Source organism: Porites lutea, chromosome 3 (genome assembly GCF_958299795.1).
Source record: "Porites lutea chromosome 3, jaPorLute2.1, whole genome shotgun sequence".
NCBI lineage: Eukaryota > Metazoa > Cnidaria > Anthozoa > Scleractinia > Poritidae > Porites > Porites lutea.
The window spans coordinates 34,373,194-34,398,380 of NC_133203.1; the positions used below are offsets into that span (position 1 = coordinate 34,373,194).

Below are 25,187 nucleotides of genomic sequence, written 5' to 3' on the forward strand. Positions count from 1 at the left end.
ACTATTTCGTTTAAGTGAAACAAACTTTTCTGGAAACAAAGTTCTCGTTCTCATGCGATGAATATTCCTTTATCCTTCATTATTCTCTTGGCGAAGGTAACAGCATTTTTCCTTCGCGTTCATAAGCATTGGAGATTTACCCGCTCAAAAACGTTGCCTTGATTTTTGTGCATCGTAAAGAATTAGTAAAAGTATACTCCCCTTCGCTCCAATTCACTTTTGAAAAGAAGAAAACGAAAAGCTTCCAAAAAAAGAAATTAAAGCCTTATATTTGCAGATGTCGGCACATTAACGAAAATTAACGTATGGCTAACCGTTAAAGCCAAACATTATCTAGCTGGATTTTTGAAAACGTACGTAAGGAAATTGCAGTCGTTTGACTGAGAAAAAAACCAAAAGCCAGAGGCAAATGAAGAAAAGAAAAAGGAAAGGAAAGGAAAAGGAAAAAAAAATAGAAAGAGCAAGGAGAAAGAAAGGATGAGAAGAAAAAAAAATCATCGACTGCGCTCGTACTTTTTATGTTGACATCTCTTTGACTGTCTGAGGGGGGAGCTCTATTTTGGCCGTAACGGCTTTCATTTCCAGATTTAAAGCCTGACAACTAAATTTGTTGTAATTTTACAGCTAGCAGTTCGGTCTATTATATTGTAAACCCCCTGTTATTTTGGGCTTCCTGGAACGGAGCACGGGCTTCCTGTGCAATAGTCAACCGTGTTTAAAATTGATCTTTTGTACAAAAAAGAAGCACTTCTTACGAAGCAGCTATTTTTTTTTACTTTTTACTGCGCTTTTCACAAACATGCGAATTCTGAAGTTCAAAAAAGCCAACTGACGATTGCGTTTTTCGCTGCAGTCAATCATCTTTAACAGGTTCAAAAGGTCAAGGTTTGTGATTTGTGATCGGTGGATTTCGATCCGTTTGGTGTGTTTCTGTGTTTGAAGGTTCGTTGCTTTTGATCGTAATTATGATTGACGGCAGCGAAAAACGCAATTGTGAAGGCGGCTTTTGAACTTTAGAGTTCTCATGTTTGCGAAAAGCGCAGTAAGTTTTCCGGAAAAGTAACAAGCACATTTTTTTTGCATTTTTCGTTTCAACTAACGTGGGTGTCCTGTGTTAAAAGCTCAAAATTTTTAATGCTCTATTTTGACATGTTCCACCCAACGGATTTTGGCGGATTTTTAGTATATTGCTAAATAAGCCACCCTTACTTTAATGGCGTTGAAAAAAAAAGTTGTTGCAATTAGTTTGATGTTGAGCCTCAAGAAATGCCTAGATTGACTGGACTATATCTAGCAACGCTAATTATGCTGCGAAATTGCACAAAAATGTTTGGAAATCTTACTTTTGTTGTACAATTTGCATATTTTTGCATCAGACTAAATAAAGAAAGAGAGAAACAAAAAAGAAGGTATTGTTTTTTTGAGCAACTTTTGACTCTCTTTTAGCAACTTTTGAGCAACTTTTTGACAAAAAACGGGAAACTTTTTAGGAAATCTGGAGCAACTTGTGGAAAGCCCTACCCTTCAGCCAGGGGGAATTGAAACGTACTGCCTTCTGTGTTCCACTTCCTATATTGACATATGTAACATATTGCAACCTATAGGTAGCTAAATCAGGTATGGTACGTAACTATCTTATGAATTAAACTTTTAGATCATAACCAACGCTCAAGTTTGTAATTTGTAATTTGTTTGTAGTTTGTAAGTACGTTTATAACATACTGAAGAAGGCTCAAAATTACTTTTTTATACTTTACCAGGAGCGATATATATAAGTCGGGGTAGGAGACCGTAACTGGATACCTTTTCCAGAGATGGGTTATATATCATAGCCATTAAATGTGCTATTTTTAGCATAGTTTGTGCCATCTCGTGTGACTCTCGCGCGCATTTTTTTGCAAGAGTGCCGTCCAAAGGATTAACAAACGAAATGGCGTCGGAAATTACCTCCTTTAACATAACTATCAATGATCAATAAGATGGAAAAGGTCTAAAAAGCGAAACGAAAATTGAGCCTGATCTCAGGTTAAGGTATTTAAGGAGATGCTACAGGCTCTCCCCTTCTCCCTTCCCGCCGCTTTTCGTTCACTCACGTTTTCGCTGCTCCCGTGCTTCTTTCGCTTCTCGTTCACTTTTTTCGCTCATCTACACTGACCGAGAGCCTGGCACTGCCTACTGTACACCTCAATCAAAAATCCAGAATCCCACATTGCAATTTGACCTGGATTGACAGTAAAATAGAAACATTTAAAATAGCCTAATTAACATCCGGACAGCGCAGAGACCCAGAGAGGAATCTAACCTGCTTTATTTTTGTCAAAAAACCGGGTGCTAAAAAACCGAAAAACAGGAAACCGCAACGGCCAACAAAACCTAAAACCCGAAGTTTTTCAGTGCAAAACCCAAAACTGAAAATCTCAACGCCACTCTCGTCAAGTAACATTTTTTGTAAGGGATGAAAAGGATCATTACTGATAACAGACAGATCAGTTCATTTGAAAAAGATCGTGAAAAAGCAAAAGCAGACACGTTAGCGTACGGAGTCAAAGTAGCCGGGAAAAAAAGAAACGCAACCGGTCAGATAGGTGAGTTTAGCACCTTCCTTAAAATTAACAAATCTAGCTAGGAAACAAATGCTTTTTTACGGTTAACTCTTTTTATGCTAATTACGGCTAACGGCCAAAATATTTCAATTTTTACGGCTATCGACTAAATTTTTGGCCGTTTTACGCCTATCAGTTAACCCCATTGAGACCATCAGACAAGAGATTCCCTGTCCGTGTGTAGGTAACTAGCTCATTGTTTCGTACAATATTACAGGGAAATTATTTCTATCGCGTTTTGCAAACGTCGAAGGAATTTTAGATAGGTTTTTCTATTCTGTCAATCACCTTAGCAGACCTCTTAGCCAACAGATGTTCATTTCAAAGAGTTCAAAAGGTCCTGGTTTGTAATTTGTTATTGGTGGATTTCGATCCGTTTTTATTTCAAGATTCGTTGCTTGTGTCAGCGTCCTGTTTCGGGCAATTCTCGACTTGTCTGCTGTGGTTCTGATCTTTCTTATGAAATGTCTTCCTCGGCCTAACTTGTAACACTAAAGCAAAGTCTACCTCCATTCCTCGACAACTGATACCATCGCAATTTCCTTTGCTATTTGAATGAATGATAACTTTATTTATACACGGTTAAAAACATCAGTCTAATATAGAAAATTAATTAAAAATTCTCAAAAACTATGTGAACAGTCAAGAGTTATTCTCAGTTTTGTTTTTGCGGCAAATTGCGTTGTGATTTGGAAACCCAAAATCCATCCAAACATTTTTTTGTAAGGTGTAAACGAGCTTTCCACAAGTGATAAGCTATAGAGGTTTTGCTGGACACGTGGTGATGGAGTCGTTCTCAGAAGGACAATAGGATTTATTTTCAAGTAATAGACTTACAGTTTCCTTAACTGAGTTTCTTATTGCCTGACAGTTTCTCTGCCCCTTCACTTTTCTTCTCTTATCTCTCTCAGTTCCTTGTCTGCTTTTTATCCTTTAGTTCTCACTATTCGTGTTCTTCTTCATCCGATTAATTACAGACTTTTGCTGTTTTTATAGTCTATCCCTTTTAACTTATCTGATTATAGGTTTTACTTTTTAATGTCCAATTAAGACTAAAGATAGAAAGTCAAAGTTAAGGACAAGATGTCCGAGCATTAAAGCTGATTCCAAAAGAGATAACTGTTAATATATCAAAACATCAGCAGTCTATCTTCCATCGTAATAAAAGTTAGTTAAATAAAAGATGGTTAATCTTGTCAGTTTGCATATTTACGTAAATTCACAATTTCTAGAAGCTAAAAGATTATTCATGGAAAGAGCGCATTTACTTCTGTAACAAAGGGATGAAAGGGATCATTCCTGATAACAGACATAACAGTTCATTTGAAAAAGATCTTGAAAAAGCAAAAGCAGACACGCAAGAGTACGGAGTCAAAGTAGCGGCGAAAAAAAGAAACGCAGCCGGTCAAAGGTGAGTTTAGCACCTTCCTTAATACTAGGCCATATGTTATAGCCCACTAGTAGCGAAAAGCGCCGGCTTTGAAAACCAAAACAATGGCGGCTGAATCGCGTTTTGCTAGCTAAGGTTGTTTTGCCTCGATATTTTTGACCAACTGGTTGGATTTTACGAAAACAATTATTCCTCTCGTCTTCATGGCCTCTGATTCAATAGCCCATTCGGCCGCAGCAAACAAATGCTCTTTTAAGGTTAACTCTTTTTACCCTAATTACCGCTAACGGTTAAAATTTCTCAATTTTTACGGCTAAAGCCTATCGACTAAAGTTTTGGCCGTTTTACGCCTATCTGTTAACCCCATTGAGACCTTCGGTCAATGGTTCACAAATAAATCCACATTTTCCAAAATGGTGACAAACATCGAAACATAGTAGTTCAGAGGAAGAACTTTCTAACTCTGACCTCTCTGCCTCGAACGAAAACGACCCCAACAAAACAGGAGACTACACTTGCACAACTATCTCCTCAAAACGCATAACGGTAAATATAGAATTTTTCTATACTAACAAAAGAAAGACTATGAGAAAGATATTGTTATAGGAAAGACCTAAATAGCGTTCAGATTACCTATATGTAAAAAGGTATAGTACTCTGATTTTGTAGGAAAACAAAAGGTTGCTGTACATTTAAACGTCACCCTCCTTAGATGCGTTAAACAAAATTAATAATTTTATTTTAATCATTGTTTATTATTGATTTCACTTAAGGAGCAACCTTTAAGCAACGTTTTGGAAAAGCCCAGCAACTTTAAAAAAAATTGGAGCAACGTATGACTATGGCTACCGTTTATAACCGCCGACAAAAATGTAGATTAATATAAGTCGTAAAAACGTTTCAAGTTTTTTCAAATCTCACTATTTAACCTGACCTTCACGGACGTCTGACTCCTGAAGAATCGCTAAACTGGAAAAACCAGTTACCATGTTTTCAAAACACTCTCTATAGACATTATTAGACACAACCTACTTATATCTAAAAATTTTATAAGTGACGGCCAAGATAACCTTATAAACAGTAATAACAAAACAGCAAAGAACAAAGCGACTTGAGTATACCCCATATTTCGAACGGTCAAGCCGTTCTTCTTCGAGGGATTTATTGAAGAAACGGAAAGTCGTTACAAATATATAAATATAGTTAAAAAGCGGTACAGTTGGAAGTTTGACGAGTAAAAAATTAGAATGAATAGGCCGATAGGAATAAACTAAACAATACAGTAACTGATATACGCCGAGGCTAGTTTATAATAGCAAAAAGTTAAAATAAGGAGAATATATATATAAATATATCATGTCATATAATGCATAAAAATGTATTAATAGTAAATGAATTAATACGGTTTGAGCTGCACTAGAATTAGCTATAGTCTAACGAAACCAGTACTTTGGGCTGCACTATTTACAGTCTGCTTTCAACAGGACACTGGGACCAGCTAGCACAACATCTAAATTTTTGTCTATTGTATCAATAGTTAAGGAAAAAGACAGATACATATACGAACGGGCTCCAAGTATCCGTTAAAAGAAAGTTGCCTGTACTGTATGCTACTTAACATGAATTAGGGCACATGCAATGTACAATACTATTCAAATGTGTATACTTATATTATACACATCTGAATACACTGTACATAAAAAAATACCAGCGAAATTCAATCCATGCATGTACACGTATACACTATCTCCTGAATGGTTCGATTATAGAATGTTTTCATCTGCTAAAGAAAAAAAAAGGGAGTTAAATATTGCCAATTCGAATGAACTATCCTTTACTTCCTTTGGAGAATACTTTTTCAGTTGTTCTACTGAAGTACCCTTAATGAGGCAGAGTATGGTCATGTATCAAAAAGGGAATATCCAATAAAATAGTCTTGAATCGAGATTATATCACGGGGTCAGATCATTCCCTATTTGGTAAACTGAATCATCAGTATAAGAACTAAATTCTTCTGATAAATCGTTAACATTTTTGCAAATTATGAAATGTAATCAATTCTTGCTGAAAATGATTTGGATGACTTAAGTGTAACTTACTTGATTAAAAATACAGTGTTCAGGCCGTTTTATTTATTACACACGGCACAAAATGTAAACGAGATTTTTCCTGGCTGTCATGATAAAGTTAAAGTTATCAAGTCAAGAGGCAAGAGCAGGGTGCATGCTACATTTCTAAAGAACAGAAGTACAGTTACAAATAATGTTTCAATAAAGAGGTATCTTCAAAGGCCAACAATGCAATTTTATTGAAAAAAGGTAACCAAAATTCAGCAACAACAGTGAGTACTGTACATCTTGAACACTTTAATAGCGGAGCTCTCGCGCGCGAAGCGCGCGTGGTGGAGACCCATTGCTAAGATAAATTGGTAACTTATGAAAGCAAGAAAATTTGGTTATGTCGTAGCGTACGAACGCCGACCGTCCGTACGCCCACCTTATGTAAGCCGATCCCAATTGTCAGGTTATTTTGGCGGGAAAGTGTATGGCCATTCGCGTCTGATGAAGCAGAGACAACTAAAGAGTCAATAAAGACAAAAACGGAAAGCGGAAAATGTTTCTGCATCCCATCCGTGTTCTGTAAAGTATTAAGTTTGGATTAATTGTCATGTCCATAAATTTGGAAAATAGGGAAAGAGAAGACAGAGAAAAAGGGAAAGTAAGGCGACAGGCCAGGGAAGCTCAACAAGAAAAAGAGCTAGAGCGAGATAGAAAAAATAAAGGAAATTTTTTGGGGGAACAACATAAAATTTTGTAGCGGGATTGAGAAAATGAGAAATGCTAGCGGCCACCAGGGTGAAAATAAGCGACAGTGAAAAAAAAGTGAACAAGAACACGTACGACATTTCCTCCATAAAACGTGTAACCAGGAAGTTTCTGGACGTTTCACGTTGTAGCGTGCAAAACAATGGCAAGGAAATGTACAAAAAAAGTGTGCTGCACTTGCAAAGTTGTTTTTTTGCTAATTAGACCTATTGTTGTTTTTCTCACCTTTCTTGGGCACGCGTGCAAAACGTCTGCGCATGCGCAAGGTCTCTATTTTCAATAATTAAAATTTGCAAAATCTTCTTCATTTAAATTGAAAAACATTTAGGAATGTTTGATATGTTTAATGGTTTGCAGCCGGTTCTAGTATTAAGCAAAACAAAAAATTACTTAAACTAACTTAACTAACTAACTGGTAAAGTCGTCCAGTACAAGGTTTTTCCGTCCTTGTTTTTCCACTTAGCATGCATTGGTCGTTTTCGTTGTTCGCATTGACCGAGCTCAGCGACATGATGACCAAAACAATAACAATGGCTACGGCGAAGTGCTGCCAGAGCGAGCGTGGACTTTCAAACATGATTTTCGCCTTTGGTGCAAGGAGGAAAGTATGTGGTGCAAAAGAGAGAAACTAAAGCAATTAATAAACTTTGTGTTCGTGAAATTCTAAGCTTATCTTTTGTGTGTGGAGCTTACTTTTTTGAATTTCGCGGCCGGAATCTAGTTTGTTTTGGTATCGCGTATAATTTTGAACGCATGCGCACTGCGTTTTTCACGCGTGTCCCGTTCTTGTTGCCTTCGCCGCCTAACATAACACGATTTTATATTTTGTTTGAGCAAACCATAAATGTTATCGAGAGCTTCGCTTTTAGCCCTGGCTAAATCTATATATTAGTTTATGGTAGTATGTACTACCCTGAATTTTCAATCGATTTTAACGTGTAGAAATACAGTCATGTACTTATTGTAAACATAAACTTGGGAGGCTAGCAAGACATTTATGAAAAAAAAATATATTGCATATACAATGCGGTGTTGAAGGTTTAAGAAAATCCATCCAGTTTACAGGCTAAAATGTGTAAATTCTTAGCTGCAGTTGTTGCCCCCCATAGCACTGCTTGAAGCTTGGTAGTAAATCTCCTTTCTGTTTGAAACTTAACCTGTCAAAGAATGATAAATATCACAATTAGCAACTAAAAAAATTGCCCTACATTGGAGGTTCTGCAAATAAGACGTACGTTCACTATTTCAGTAAGACTGAGTGGAGTCCAGTCCGGTCTACAATCATACATGTACGCGTGTTTAACAAAATCAGACAACTGTGTAGCGGGAGTCCAATTTGTTTAACCACGAGTACAGCTGTACGTTTACTAACTGAATTAGAGCCGACATGAAGTTCTATTAGACTAATGATTACTAATAAAAAAATATTAATTATAACTTTTGCAAAGGAAAAGAAAAACGAAAAAAAAAAAAAAGAAAAAAAGAAAAGGGAGAAGGTCAACACATGGACAGTTGTATACATGTATATGAACCAGTGCTTTTCTATAAATTGTGACTACATAAACTCATTGTTTGTTGATTTATAGTAATAAAAATAATAATCAAGTAAATGCATATTGTGGTTATTGCTGTACAAAACAGTCAAGTAAATAAAAAAATTGGAGAGTTAAATTTTGGTATCAATAATACATTGCAACGGACTAATGCCATGTTAAAAATACTGAATGTTGTTTAGTACTGGCACGTATAAACCAGTCCACTCATCTTCATTACCATGAGCCAAACCATTTTATAAGCCACTCTCAACTGAGGCTGCATATTTATCAACCAGAACAGAACTAAATTATAGGAATTATACAGTGTGTAAAACGGACATGCAATTGCAGTTTTTGCGACGCACGCATAAGCATAAGAGATTATAAGTACGGCCCCACTCATACATTATGCTTGCAGCAGCCATTTCATAGTTGAATAGTTGGTAAGGGTAAGGTGTTAATTTGTGAAATTATGGGATTTGTTAGGATATTCTGAACAGAGCAATATCCAAGAGGCCTTAACTTGCCAAAAACTGGCTTTTCGGGGCAAATAGGCCATTTGCACGATGGCGTCATTTTACTACTAAGACCAGAATCCTTCAGGGTATTACTTTCTTGGGCAAATTAAGGCTTTTGTTAATTAAACCTCACTGGGACTACCAAATTTAAGAGGCAGTCTCCCTAAAAGCGTTCGACTCGATTTCGGACTCGAAAAAACTTTTGCCTTGAAAACTTGAAAACAGAATTGAAGGTTTCAACTCAAATTTAGTCAAATGTTCAATTTGCGTTGCGTGACAGTTCCTTCCGCTGTCACAGCAAAATCGTCAGTTATTCAAATACTTGCCACTTTTAAGTAAGATATGCTTCATTTTCCCTCCAAAACTATATTAAAATTCCCTTTTTCCCTTTGCCAATGATATATATTGTTCAAAAATTAGTTCAGCAAGTAAAATATACCTTTCCAACCTTCAATTTTGTACCTCAACAATGATGCCACACAAACGCTTGTTCACTCCATTGTTATAGGCCGCTTAGATTACTGTGATAGTCTTCTTTATAAGGTTCCCGCGGTACACATGAGTGAGTTACAACGCATTAGTAATAATGCTGCCCGTCGATGCCCGGCTCGTATGCTCAACTCCGGGGTTTAATCATATTACACCTGTCTTATTTTCATTGCATTGGCTACCCGTTGCCTACCGTATCGAGTTTAAAATCTTATAGTTTTAACGTTTAACAGTGTATCAACTTGTGCCGTCCGATGTCTGCAAGCTAGTTCGATTAAAGGAGAAATGTAAATACCAGCTTCGTTCTTCTGAAGAACTACTATTGCAGTTGCCCATGGGAAAAAGAAAGAAAACTCTGGGTGACAAACATTAGTAAAATCCAACTAGTGGTCTATTATCAATGCTGCTTCAGACGTATGTATTTTTACATCATCAACATAGTAGAATGCAAGCGTCTGTAAGAACAGGGTAATAACCCGCTGACAAGTCATGAGACGAGAAAAGGCGTGAAAACAGTGTAGGCGTCTCGACCTGGAGAAATGTTCATGCTGGCGGGGAAACCATCGACAAGGCCGGATTCAGACTTCGCGTCAGTTCTCACCTCTACTGAATGTTCGAATCCAGAGGTATTTGTCGATGTTGGGCTTTCAACAAAAAAATTTTGTCGGTGAATTCTCCATAGTACCAAACAGTTGAGTGTTCTAAGTAATACGACTAGGGGTAAGGGGTTGGTAATCACGATTTTGACTTGCAATTTAACTTCGACTCCACAAGGTTTCGATATTGCAAGGGTAAAATCTGGTTCACGCGTGTATCTTTTGATATTCCAATCCGTCAGCTCATAAATGATATCAAATGCTTAAGTCCATTAGGTGATTGTGTACCTTTAAGCAGTGCAACAGTGATTAATATCAGGAATTTATTAGTTAAAGCCACTTCCTACTTTTCTCCATCACTTTATTATGTTTGGATTTTCGCTTTCCGCAAATTTCTAAATAAAAGAAATTGATTGGACCACTGAGTTTATCAGTGTCTGAACTTGAAATTACGATTACGACAATACCCATCGACCCTTTTGTCGTTATCTTATCACAAATATTATAAAGAAACTAATGATAAAGATATTAGAAATGATTTTACGATTTATACGTACGTGATCTCATCCTTTTAAATAGATGGTACACGATCTTCGCAATATCCAAACCAATTACCCGCCTGGCCTTGTTACTAATATTACTTTCTTGGTCCTCTAAGCAAAGAACGAGGTGGCCGCCAAAATCGCCCGAGTTTATATCCTGATGTTGTGTGTAAGTACTGGTCATTCTAAAATTACGGATAACTTTGTATTACCGAGTTTGGTCAGTCAGTAAAACGAGCATTGAACAATTCTAGGTCTCACACAAACTGCGATTTTGATAGTGAAACCTTCGGGCTGCCGATACACCCTTAATTTTGGTCATAAAAGTCTGGTTGAAAGTGTTGCGTGACAGGATTCACAGGCTTCCCAATCTAACCATTTGAGCGATGTCTTTTTTTAATGTTCTTGCCAAAAGTAGCATATTATGGTACCAACATCCAAATCATGTTTTTTTCCCTTCGTTTTTTTCTTAAAGTATGCTTCTATGCAGTACTACATAAGTGCAAAAATATCGTTTTTCACGTCAACCCCCTCCCCCGCCCCTTGCCTTGTATGTGCCTTTGACTGACTTCAGCCTTCCATCTCTAGTTATTTCACCACGTTCAGGCGGCTGTCTTTTTTCCCGCATATGCAAGTTCCATTGTTTTGGACAACAGTTGTCGTAAACATTCTGCAATTATCTTTCAGTATATATACTTTTTCTCATCTGAACATGGTTGTTCGTCAAACTCTTGTTTCTGTTTATATAAAGAGGAATCCTGCCTTGCGACCACCCCGTTTATACGACAACCTCTTGTCTCACCTCCCAATCCCATAGTCTTTCAACCCAGACGTGAAATTCTTCGAGTCATTTTATTATTTTGAAGACCTCTCTAATGCAACCACCTCGCTATTACGACCAGGATTTTATGGCCCAACGCTGGTCGCATCAACGGGGTGCAACTGTATTTTTTTAATTTCAGTTTTCCACATTGTAGAACAAAAAACAAAACAAATGTGCGTGAGCTAGACTATGGAAATTAATGTAAAGAACTAAAATTTAGGCCACGCTTATATGAAGAAAATTTGTCTCAAGCACAAGGGTCACCCGCCGCTGAGCCCGAGCTTTCCTGGAAGAGGTAACGTTTGACACATTTCCTTACAAAACATGGCAAACTGTTCAAATTACAAAAAGTTGGCTCGGCTAGAAGGGTGACCCACCTTGTCCAGTCACCCTTTGATAATAGTAGGGCCAGCCTCCTAGCCGGGCCAACTTTTCTCCGTAAACTGCACTTTGCGCGCTTTCCATTCAACAAAAATTCCAGTTTGAAATTTCGGAAAATCCACGTGCCAAGCGGAACGGTACATTCCAGTTGCACAGACCAAACTAAAGCGACCGGGAGTTTGGTTATCGTGCTTGTAGGCAGGAAACAGATGATCGGTCCTGGGGAAAATAATTTTGTCAAATGGAAGGGGACATTTTGGTCCCACCAACCGGATCAAATCTGATCCGTATCGGTAAAGGGCTCGCAAGGCGAGACAATTAGAGCATGTGTTTTTTTTTTCTCTCGGCTGGGAGGGTGAACCTCCTACACGAGACAGGTTTTCTCCAGATAAACGGAATTAAAATTTTCCGATACGAAATTGTGATACTGAGAAGGCATCAGAAGAAAATGTCAAAATTCTCGAAAAAATAAAATTGAAGCCCTCCAGGGGGTGGGGGGAGGGGAGGTAACTCTATTGTTTTCCACCTAAGTTTCTTGACCCACTCCGCCTGCCAGTATGACGTCACATGGTAACGGGCAAGAGCCTCGGGTCGCTTGTGCAAATTAGCAAGGGATGCGACAGTTATTTGGACGAGCGAGGTCGAAGGAAAGCTAAGAAGCTAGAAAAAATATCGCTATATATTGCTTATTTGATCGAATGTGTGTGAGCTTTGGTGTTGTTATAATCTGCTTGTGTAAACCGTTTTGATATGTTGTGTCCGTGATTGTATAATTTTGTTAATTTGTTTCGCGGTCCGTGTTGCGGGATCGCCATCTATTTCACGGGACCGGCGAGGTCATCAGAGCTTAAATCTTTTTTCCCTAAACTAGGCAAGGTCTAGTCTCTAGAATAGGATGTTCCATTCAAAGTTCACGCATGTTTGTATTTCATCTATTATTTTGTTAATTAAATGTCACTATTCCGCTTGTAAGATACGCATGCAAACGTCACGCAAGTAAATGACGCACGCAGGCTAAGTAAACAACAACTCCATGATGGCGTAATAAGGAGCGGGGGGGGGGGGGGGGGGGACACAGCCCTGTGGCAGGTTATAGCGACTTCGGGTTATGCGCACAAAATAACACAAGCCTTACTTATCGCCCCACTACCGTGGGGTAAGACAAGAGTCTTGGCAGAGCCTTTCGTATCTCCCCAGCGCCGCACGGGCTGGATCGGACAAGATTAAGGCAAAGGAATAGCTCAAAAGATGGCAAGACACAAGCAATGCCAAAAGCTTGGGGGAAGTCGCAACGCAGACTTAACCGCACCACAAGGAGTGACCCACCAAAATTTATTGAGACATAACATAACAACAACTCCTCCAAAGGGAGGGAGGGCGGGTAACAAGACTACTTTAAATGATTGCTAATCATATCATTCCTTTCGAGTGTAAGCCCCTGTTGATCTCCTAACTCTCCACCAAATTCAGTAAACCTAGTTCGATAGATTATCAATATCGAGTCGGCCCGTTGAACCCGAAATAATGCGAAATAGCTTTGAAATACGCGCTTACCGGTGACCCACTGGCAAAAGTTAAACTCGCCTTTTGTACATCGTCGTAATCATCAATATTATTACCCTAAAATCTCCACTGGGTTTGCCCCCCCAAAATAATTAAACGAGACCTTTTATTGGTTTTCGGGATTTAATTACAGAATTACATGTCTATGCCCAATACAGTATTAAAATGCGGTAAAGCAACAAGATTCAATGCTCACGGTCTCTCACAAATACCTGTCATTTAGCTTCCTCTTTCAACGCTGCAGCTAAGCGAAGTTTGAGAGGAATGATATGGGGTGCCACCAGCTCTGAAGAGCTGAAAATACGGACAATGTAAAGTATAATACATCCTTTGATGAACCTCCTATTGCTGTGTGTAAACTCCTCAATCTTACTGTGCACTGGCCCTCAAAAGTGTGACCGGTCAGTATGATTGCCCGTAAAATTTGCTCGACGATAGAAAGGAATCTTTAAAATTCATTACACCACTAGACATTTCATTCCAAAAAAGTTCCTAAGTTTAGTTTTCTATGACAATAGAAACCTTAAAATCTCCAAATCCAAGAAATCGGAACAGTATTTCCGTGATAAAATCGAAATTTTTATCTGTCTCTTCGATGAACAGCTTGCTCGCCATGAATGATTTTGACGTTTTCAAATCCCTTAGTCAATACTTTTATCATGCAGGTGTCCGAAAAACTGACCACCCGTACACTTATAAATCAAGTACTGTCGGCAGCCAGACTACGCAGCCTTTCAGTTGTTGTATAATTGAACAAATAACTTTGAAAACAGGAAAAACCAAGGCGTAGCACATGCCTAAAAATTAAATCGCGACTTTAAGCCTAAATTTAAACTTCGTTCAGTTGGAAAAGAAGCAAAACTAAAATAAAATTGTTTACCTTCCACATAATCGTTAAGATAAGAATTAACCGGCATACCAGGGCTAAAACCCTTTATAAATTGATTTATCGGGGAATATTTTACCATGCTTTCTTCTTTCAGGGGCACTCAACGAGAATATAGTTCAAAACCAATTAAACATAGCATTGTTAAACGTATTTTAGTATTTAAACGGTAGATATAGGCATTTTTTTATCCCCTAAAAATTTTTCATCTGTTCGGATTTCCTAGCTGAAAGTCTAGTGATCCGAAAATTATAGGGATCAAAACTTACCTTTTCGAAAATTTCAGCCAGAAAAAAGGCTTCCGAAAATTCTAGGTGACCTTTTTAGGGTAAAAATCCGTTAAAAAGAGGCAAATATACCATTTTTTGGATGTTCGAAAATCCTAGGAGAGGCAGGCAAGCAAGAACTTTTACAACAAATGTCTCGAAAATTCTATATCTCAAATCGTCTTCCGAACAGATATTCTTCCGAAAATTGTCGTTGGGTGCCCCTGTTCTTTTTGCGTGCGAGCGAAGTTTTGAGACCGCCTCATTTTGCCTCAAATTTTGGTTGTTTTCAAGTCGCCGACCACGAAAATTAATTTTGTCGATTTTCGCCAAATCCAAGCGGCCTTTTGAAAAACAAGCAACACCACGTTTAGTTTCTTACTAATACCTATCTATGGACAAGATATGAGCGAAATTTAATTTTTGACCGTGGCCGCCAGTTGCTCGATATTTACAGACACTCACTCTTACGCAGCTCTCCGTTCCAGCCTGGATAAATGAAGAACCAATTTTGAGAACTGCCAAATGAGTCTGGGAGGCTGTGAAACAAAAGTCATAGAGCCAGCTGGTAATGCATAAAATATTGACGCGCAAGTCCACATTTATTTTCATTTGAATATTGCGATAGGTACAAATTCTGAATAATGAGTTCAGCTCTTTTTCCTTGCGTATAAATTTCCGTGCAAAATACAGCTTCAGCTACTATAGACTGAGTAGAAGGCAAATAGTGCATGTCATTTCGTATTATATCGAGTATTTTATTTGTAATTCATGTCACTTACTGCTTTACTTACACGTTTTAGATACTACTCCCCTCTCCTCAATTAAAATATTGAGGAAGTTCTACTGGCACCAGCTGACACCAAAGCACTTCGCACGCAAATAGAAAAACAGTCTAAAGACATGGAGAATGCAGACTACGTACGAAAAGATCTCAAACTTTGTTTCCTTAAATTCGTTTTACTTTGTTCTTTGATGAGTCTTTGGATCCAAGGTAGGTTATCTTTGTAAGTAATTCGGTAAAAATTATATATTCTGTGCGCTTTGTGTATAAGTAAACCCCTGACAGGCAGCCAAGCGAAGCGCACTATGTTTGGGTTCGGGCTTCAGAGGTCATTTGGTCGGAATATACTAGAATTATTGGTGTATTATCTGATGCCAAAGAAAGGCAAAAACCTTAAAGATACGATCGAAGTCTTCTTGTTTGTCTATCCGTACTAGTAGCCTTTAAGAAAACGAAGGTCGAGATTTCTTGCATAATTACAGGTGATTCGGGCCCTTATTGTTAGAATTTTATCACATGTATTCGAATCTACAACTCTAAGAAAAAAAAAATCAGATCACGCGAAATATTGATTCAAAAAGCTCCCTTACCTTTAGTTCATAGCCACTCTGTGTCCTACGGCCGGTTTAAACGCCGTTTAGTCGACTTTCTTTCCATCGAGTACTAAACACTATAAAAGAATAATATAATCTGTTCGGAAAAGCAAACATTACCTAAAATTTTCTATTATTTGAAGAAGGCTACAAATTTCTAGGTGACTGTTCCATTCATTCGAAGCTTACCTAATAAATTCCCCACGACTTTTTGAGGTTTAATTTTTCACATTTGACTCTCCAGGTTTCTCTATTTTCCGTAGTAAAAAGAAAAAGTACAATTTTCGGATTCAAAAATGTGATGGAGAGAGGAATTAGAAAAATTCTCACTTTCGCAAGGCGTTAAATTGCAACTAAAATCTTCGGGAAAGTAATACTGAAGCCCTAATAACTTCGAAAAGACTTAAGTTGCCCTAGGACGATCGAACAGATGCAAATTTTAAAGCACCTCTGAAAATGCATTTCTAGAGATGTAAAAGTACTCTGGATAGCCTAAAAAATGTTTTGAATGTAGTTAGGAGGAAACTGTCGTTGGGCGCCCCTGTAGTAGGTTTGTCAAGAGTTCCTGTGGAGGTTTGTGTTAGTTAACCCTTTAAGCCCCAGTATCCACATACAAATTCTCGAAACTGATCTCCATACGTTTCCTTAAAGAATGAGTTGAGAGAATTTGATAAAAGATCAAGACATTTTTACTTGGGTGATCATTTTATTAATTCTCATAACTTATCTGTTGACAATGTATGGATATTGTTAGGAGAAAATCGATCTTAGTCACTATTGGAACTTAAAGGGTTAACTTTTTTTGCTATTTTAATCTTGATACTCCAATCACTTTATTGGTGTGATATACCTCCTACCACATAATTTAGGACATAGGCTGTATCAGACTCCTACGTTACAGCCTAATTAACTCTCGCCCATTGTTGCAGGTTATCTTTTTAAGAATCATTTTTGTTCCTGTAGTACATGAAAACTTAAATTCAAAAGCAGATTATATCCTTTTCTGTTTTGATGTACGACTTGAAGACAGAAGAAATTTCATGAAAACAACTTTTTTTAAATGTAGAAAAACCACGCTGCTGGATCAGTGGAATGCAGTGTTCAACAGGTCCCGGACTTTCTTCACAATGGATTCATGGAACTATTTCCTGATATTGGAGTCCACACAGGTCAGCTGACTGTTGTTAGCATCAGTCAACGCACTGAAAACGACATGAGTGGGTGGTCACCTGATGTGGAAGATGAAAGAGATAACCTTATGTCCAATGTAAGCTGTTGCTTATGATTTATTTTTTGCTTGTTTCAGTCTCCATTTACGATATTTTAGTACAGCTACATTGCATTCTAGGTTTTTGTACATGAGTAAGTATTTTTGTTATATCTTGCAATTAAAGAAACTAGTATTAATTTTTTAAAGTTTCGTATCGTCAGCTTTCCCTTGTAAGCTTTGCTTGATGTGTTTTGTTACAGTTTGTGGAGAGTGCAAAAGAAATCTGTAACAGCTTGATGGCCGCAGGGTACTGGGCAGATTTTATAGATCCATCATCAGGGACAGCGGTGAGTTGGTATCATAAATCTTTGGCACTTATTCACTGGTGACAAGGGAAGGGGGGCCTCAGTGATCCCACTGCAAATGCTAAAAGGCTAGATGGCTTTGTGACAACATAAAGGATGGTTTTCAATCCATTTATTCTTGGATATGCTGTAGTAAAGTCTGGAAAGGTGGCCATTATGTAACACTCTAAAAAAGAATAAAAAACTTAGTACTTTGGGGGAGGTTGACTGTTAGGTGTGTAGTGTAAAAAGTGAGGTTACAAAATGTAGCTGAACATTAGTGGTGTGCTGGTCATTGATTTTAATTAATACTTTGTCAAAATCTTTAGGCAATGCAATATTTGATTTTGGACAATAATTTCAATCAGATATCATAGGGGAAAAAGTATAATTTCTCGTTTGCATTAAATGCTTGTGTGTTGCCTGTTTAATGGTCTCTCATTTAAAGAAGAAAGAGAAATTGTTCACCTGAAACCACAGAAAAATTCTGAGTCTAGTCGTCTACTGTCCAAAAAAACTCAAAAAAGGTTTGTATTACATATTTACATGTACAGTAAAGTTATATGTACTTTGAATTGCTCAAAGGTGAAAAATAAATGGAATTCGTAAACAGAAGTTTTTCCAATTGATGATCGATTGAGTGGACAATCCAATTTATTATTTCCTATAATCCCAATTTTGAAATGTTAGCCGATTCCCAACACTACCCAAGGCTGTGCTCAAAGAAAAATTTAAGGGAGCCCAGCCCCCTGGAACTGTGAAATCCACAGGGTCCCCAACATATGATTTGTATGAAAAAACTAAGATTTTTTAGTCACCCGGGAACAAAAGTTAGGTGCCAGGTGCCACCAGCCTCTGCTAGAGCACGGCCTTGCTACTAAACACTGTCTACCATAAATGGTTGGAACAAGCTTGTGGCTATTTATATGGTGCAGGTATCTTTTTCAAAACTGGTTTCCTTTGTTTTTCTTTCAGATCTTCGGACCACACACCAACAGCACATTATTTGAAACAGATGAGCGATACAACCATCTTGGATTTAACATCCTGGATTTAGGCTGCTGCAAAGTTATATCTCATCATCTCTGGGGATCATATGCTATCGTAGGAACCATCTTCACTAACGCACCCGCTGATTCTAATGCATTGGGAAGTAGCCTTCATCACAAGAAATAGGTTATTTGGGATCAATATATTTAACACATAGATGCAGTTTTACTTTAAGGAACTTCCTGGCATTGGCTCAGATATTTTTGTTGAGATCTCATCACCTTGAGAACCCATAAGCTTTTAATCAGTGGTACAGAATGTTTTCCCCAGGGCTGAGTTGCTCAAAGCTGGCTTAAGATAACCCAGGGTTAGTGCGAGATTTGAATTCAGATTTGATTTCAGTTTTAATTTGTTTTCTTTACAAGTTGATGATTGGAAGCTCTAAAAATAATAGAGAAAATTATCCGAGAAAATGCTTTTGAAAACAAGAAAAAGAAACCTGGGTTAATTTTAATCCCGGGTTAAGTGCTAATCGCCTTTCGAACAACTGGGCCCAGGAAATTAACCTGCTCATAAAATGTAAATGACGTTTGCTCTTTGAAAAATGGTAGCTGGTTCTCTCATTTGGAGCTCCTTACAACTCACATAACAGTTCATAATTTTTGGTAAATGATTTTACTTCAGATGTGAGATTTTTTAATTTTCTAGATTATCGTTCACGTAACCACTCACCGTCACTCATTCACTAAAAAAGCGGACATTTTGGTTAAAATCCTGTCATATAAGGAGCGTAGAGTATACACTAAATATAATAGACTTAGTAAACAACTTGGAGGCTTTGCCAATTGCTGGTATGACAGTTGCGTCACCAGGGATGAATTAGGATTAGCCTGAGTAGCAAGCAAACTACTTTTTAAGAAATTGTTAATTTGCAATAAAGTAGATTATTTTAAACAGAATTTCAGGCTCCCAGAGTGCAAACCTCAGTTGCTATATTCTTTGCTTATTCACCATTTTCACATAGACCATAATGCAACTTGTTTACCCCCCCAAAATTTTGCATAATCATTGTTTCACATTTCTCCTGGGGATTACAGTCATCCCAAAATCAATCAATCATTTTTTTCAAAATAGCTCAAAAATGAAAGCAGGCTAAAGTGTGCTCACATTTCTTGCAGAATTTTGATCCCAAAAAGTCTAACAGCGTCATCTTCCAAATCAAAAGCAAAACACATCCACATTGAATTTCCACATTATTATTCCTAGGCACTTTCAGGAAGTCATGCAGTCAGCTAATCCCTAAATTTTCTAATTTGAGGGCCCTCATATATACAGGAAACTCTTTAACCTAAACTTTGAAAAAGGTCCTCACTTTCTAAAATCAAGTGTTTATATATTATTTTCTAAAGGAAGAGTTCAAAATCCCCATGAACAATGCTTCAGTTTTTTCTTGTTACGGTCATTTTTTACATGCCCGGTTCGGTAAATAAGCTGAAGCTGTAACTTAACTTACAATTTGCAGTAAAATCAAAAAAGCTCACAACTTCACGATCTATAAAAACAAGAGCTAGCCTAGCTTGAGCTTATCTGTACCATGACTCTAACCCTTACATAAAAAAGCCTTTTGAAAGAACTGCAAATGTAATACCTTATCTGAGAAGCTCGAAAATCATTGCATCACTTCTTCTTCTTACTGATTTAATATTCTTCTTGCTACTGTCCTTCTTCGAACTCTTTATTTGGACACGAGGCTTGTGCTTTCATCCTTGTCCGAGGCTTTCTAGCTTTCCAACATATGAAGATATGCGTTGACCGAAGCAAGTTTCGAACATCCTTCAAACTTCTGTAAAATTCTCCAAAAACCCATCGGGGAAAACGCTCCAAAACTCTTTCATACACAAGTCTTCCACAGGATCAGGAAAGCGAAACGAACAAAACTCATACTACAGCCCTCCCCTAGTTGGGAAGTCACATGGAGAAGACACGATCACATCACACTTTGATTGGAAGAAATAAAAACGCATTCTGTTGGTTGATAGGTGAGAGGACCAAACTGCGACGGAGGACACAACCGCAACGCTACAGACCTTGCCTCCCTGTACAGCGTCTTCCCAGGCCTTCTCGGTCAATGCAATTCGGCGACGTATCCGACGAGGTGAACTCGCTCGGACCACTTGACCCGAAACTTATCGGCCGCGTGCAATAATGAGGCCTTGGAACTAGGCAACTATTGACCAATTTTTCCCCTGCCCCTCTGGTAACGCTCCCAATGGTCCCAGAAGTCTTAACAGAAGTTCACTCGGCCCAGTTTCCTGGCTTCTCATTTCTAAAGTGGCGAATTGCCATGCCATTGATACTAGAAAAAAGTCTTTCTATTATCCATGGTTTGTGCAAAGTGGCAGATTCAGATTATCAAGTAAGTAAGAGGTCCATATTTACCTGGACTCTGCGGGAAAAGGGGGGCTCAGCTTGAAAAAAACTATTTTCTCAGGCTCTGCTGGTTCCAGTTTGGCCTAAAAATAAAGAGGGGGCCTGGGCCCCTGGACCCATCTCTCAAGATTCTGCCAATGGTGTATTTAAGTAGACTTGAGTAGACTTAAATGATTATACAATAAAAATAGAAATAGAAACAGTTAAATGTTTATTCCTTTGGTTCAGAACGTCTGGTGACAGGGTTTTGCCTCTCTCTATTAGGTACGCTTCTCTTGATTTACGGCGTGACATACTGAGAGTGGGTTGTAATTCCAGCGGAATAAGTTCCATGTCTACGATCGAGTGGCCAGGTTGATTAAAGTGGGAAGGGACTGCTCGGCTGTGGCGTTTGCGTGGAGTGGATTGTTTGTTGCCTATCCGTGTTCTTTAAAGCGTTCACGAAGTGTGGGTTTAGTTTTACCCATATATTGTTCTTTACATCTTTTACATTGGATCATATATGTTAGGTTTGTTGAGTCACAAGTAATATGATATTTAATTTGTCTTGTTTCTCCTGTATCGGTGAAAGTGTATGATGTTTTTCCATGGTTAATGCATGGGTAGGTGAGGCAGCCATGTCTGGAATTACAACTGAATGTGCAGGCAGGGGGCTTGGGTGTGTCGTCGTTGTTTCCGAGTTTCACTATTTTGATTGTACAATCATTTATCTGTATATTATTCTATGTAGTATTTTTAATTGTAGTTAATTATTTGTTAACCACTTATGAAAATTTTGAATTTAAATTTTAGGAGCTGTTAAAAGATATTTCTCTCGGTATAGCTCTGGCCCTGAGGAAGGCTAATTTTGTTAGCCGAATATTGGCCCATAATAAATCAGCCCTTGCCGTATTGCTACAATACTCGTCACAAATCGTTGAAACAGGAGTCATTTGTCTTGAATTTTCTCCAAATTTCTTACATTTACGCTTCACACCTTTGTTCTCACTCAGATGTGTCGCTGTCCTTCCCCAATGTTGAGCCGAGCGTATTTTGGAGCCCTGAAATGACTGCAAACCCAAATCAACATTGGGGAGGGAAAAATCACACAAGTGTTTCAAGATTTGTGACGAGGATTGTAGCCTTGCATTCAGTTTTGTTTCATTTTACATACATATAGTGTGTTACAATTAAAAGTTGCGGGCAAATCTTTTCAGCTATTGTTCTCTTAGGTGATTTCAATGCTCACTTTAATTCCGATTAATTATGGTGATACTTCATCGCCAAACGCCGATATTGGCATCAGGGTTTTCATTTTTGTGGCTACTACTCGTAGAAGTAGTAGGCACTATGCTGTCACTTTGTAAGAGTGAGTGTAAGTAGTCCAAACCTTCGGAAAGTGCTCGGGACTTGACGGACACTGCCGACACCGATGCTTGTTGTTGTTATCGTCGACTATCGTGATAGGTGAACAGAAAATGTCCTTCGAGACGCACTTTTTTCCCTTTTGGGAACGAACCAAAAATGTCTTATGAGGCACACATGATTTCAACATAGATTCCCTAATGGGAACCAAAAAAAATGTCCGCTGTGTTTCGAAATTCATGTCAGTTCACAGTCGGGAGTTATCGTAGACACGAAGGTCAGCGATCGACAGCGACGGTGTTGCGCGCCTTGTCGAAATGTCATCGGTTATAACAGTAGTTTTACTTGCCATGTGCTTCTTGGTTCTTGCCTTCTGTCTTGTTGGATGCTATTCAAGGTGAGATCTCTTTTTTTCTGATAATGATTGTATGCTACTTGGCACCTGCAGCCAGGTACAGCTCTCAATTTACGTTTCATGTGTTTTTCCCCAAAGCGGTTTTCGGCTTCGCTCAGGCTTTGCGGAGGATTTTCCGCCGGACCGAAGTGGTTTTCTTGCCACATTTGATCGTCGAGTGATCTGTACAACAATTCAGGAACACCAACGGCTTCGTCAGCGCCGTGTGGTGCATTCGATCTTAACTATCGTTTACTTTCAATGTCTGTTATCCTGAGGGCTTGTACATGTTATTTTTTAGTTAATAAAAGGAATGCAGCCTGTCCAATTTTCATTGTACTTGCAGTAGTAGCCACATGTAGTCATCGACTGCCTATTTTTTGGAAAGCAACAATATCAACTTGTAGATAATCCAACGCGAATTATTCGGTCTGGGGAGTCCACTCTTAAGCTTATCATATCAGACTCGCCTGGCTTTTTTGTTCCTTCTGGTACTCTCAGTCCGTCAGCCAACTGTGATCACTGTATTATCTATGCCAATTTGAATTGACGCAAACAAAAACCCAAATCTTTTACCAGAGAGATCCCAGTGGAAGTTTAATGATTGATAGTGATGGGTTAAATGGCACTTAATCTAACGCAGATTAGAATGATGATTTTGACGCTGCACTCTTCCGTATTGATGTTATTTATGAAAGATTTTTTTATATATTGTTAAGTCCAGTGGAGTCTTTTATACCACATAAGAAAGTGATTATTCGGCCTCGGGAAAAATGCATGGATGACTCGTCAGATCCGTCAAGCTATTCGAAAGCGCGATCGTCTTAAAGACTTATTCCAAACGTTAAGGGGCTGTTTACATGGAAGGAGGAAGATCCTAGTACCAGGAAAATCCTAGAAGGTGTAATAACTTTTCGTCGGGTTTACATGCAGAAATTTCGGCACGTGAGTTGTCCAAGTAGAGAAGGTTAGAGATGGAATTAAAAATGGCGGACGACAAAATCACTGCAATTTGGGTCCTTCTGCGCTCTTTACTGGCGTAAATCACTACCTTTCAGCTGAATTAACACAATAATCTGCTCGTGGATTACTCGAAACGAAATGGTCGGCCTTTATTGCCGTAATTAGCCACTGAACGAATCGTCGACATTTTGTCGCGTTTATCCCTAGTACTAGGATCTTCCTAGCGAAAGCAGTTTACATGGTCCTAGGATCTTCCTACCTCTCAGTTAGAAAGGTCCTAGTACAAGGAAGATCCTAGCGCTAGGGACAAGTACAACCCTTTGCATGTAAACTGAATACAGAAAACATATGGCGCTAGGATGATCCTTCCTCTAGGATCTTCCTCCCGCCATGTAAACAGCCCCTAAATCACACTACTGGTTTAACTGAAAGAACGTTTGGACGTTGGGGGACAGGAAGCCCTTCTACAATGATATGTGACAATTGACACTATGTTCACTCTGATTTATTAACTTCACACTCTTTTAATAACTTTACAAGCACAAGACTAACTGAATCCCTCTAACAAAAGCTCGTTGCAGCTCCTTTTATCCAGACTGGACTTAAAGGCTGTCAATCTTATTCATTAGAGACCTTTAGATTCCAGGACGAGGACGACTACGAATACGAGATTTGACTTAAAGTTTTTCCGCGTATTCTCAAAATATAGACTCTCCGGAAAGCTTTATTTTATTATTTTCGACTTGAAAAATTAGCACTGTTATCTTTAGTAAGGAAGGTTACACACTCTCCCGATCGCAAAATGATAAAACTTCTAACATTTAATGTGTTGTTTCCGCCACTTCTACATTCTCGCTAAACTCGTAGTAGATTGACGAATGCTATCACGTTTTCCAGTCAAAATGACGCTGGTTCACGCACGAGCACTACTCAGTACTGATAAAATATCGTACACGTAGTCGTACTTGTCTTAGAATCTTAAGGTCTCTAATTGAAATTAACATTAGCAGAAATTCGATTTCCTTCAAGAATTATTGATTTACTTTCCTTCGAGGTTATAGCGTAACAAAAAAAAATTACTTTTACTCTAAAATTCACATAGGTCCAGTAAATGTCCCGTCATAACAAAATAGTCAGAGAGATACAAAAATTACAAAGAAGGTTGGTATGAATACAAATCAACTACGTACAATACCGGTACTACTTAAAGTACAACTCGTCATTTTTCGTACAGTACCAAACTTGTCGTTTGAAATCTTCTTGTTGGAATATCATAACAATACTAACTAGTCCCGCCTTTTTCCATACGTTAACTCAAAAATTGTTTACGAGTTTGCTAGGAAAAACCCATGTTGGCTTAGAACAATATCGCATCATGGACTAATAAATTGAACAATAGATATTTATTTTCCACGTAATCTCAAATAATCATGAATAAATTACGTTTAATGATGGGGTTATACGATCCGATTGTGAACTCAGATTATCAGGGTTTTAGCCTGCAAACAGGGGCCAGTTCAACGAAAGTCTCAAAAGTGCAATAGATTGATAAAAAACAGTACTTCCTTGGTGGAACTTAATTAATCTAGACAACTTTGACTGGTAATACAAACCAAAGGGTCTTTTTTGTTTGAACACTTAAATCAACTGAGTAAATAATTCTGTAATTTTTATTTTAGTAAAAGATAGAACTTACCAAATCATACTACGGCACGTGC

At 38.2% G+C, this 25,187-nt stretch overlaps 1 protein-coding gene across 1 annotated transcript in view; it reads left to right on the forward strand.

The window, feature by feature from the left end:
- The window catches only part of LOC140931018 (cobalamin trafficking protein CblD-like), a 182,854-nt gene extending 164,191 nt beyond the window's left edge, over nt 1-18,663 (forward strand). Inside the window, exons 4-6 of the mRNA XM_073380765.1 lie at nt 16,861-17,061; nt 17,265-17,351; nt 18,324-18,663. Of these exons, the coding sequence (XP_073236866.1) occupies nt 16,861-17,061; nt 17,265-17,351; nt 18,324-18,524 (489 nt within the window). The 3' untranslated portion in view covers nt 18,525-18,663. The remainder of the gene's footprint in view (nt 1-16,860; nt 17,062-17,264; nt 17,352-18,323) is intronic.
- Nucleotides 18,664-25,187: the final 6,524 nt, after the last annotated feature.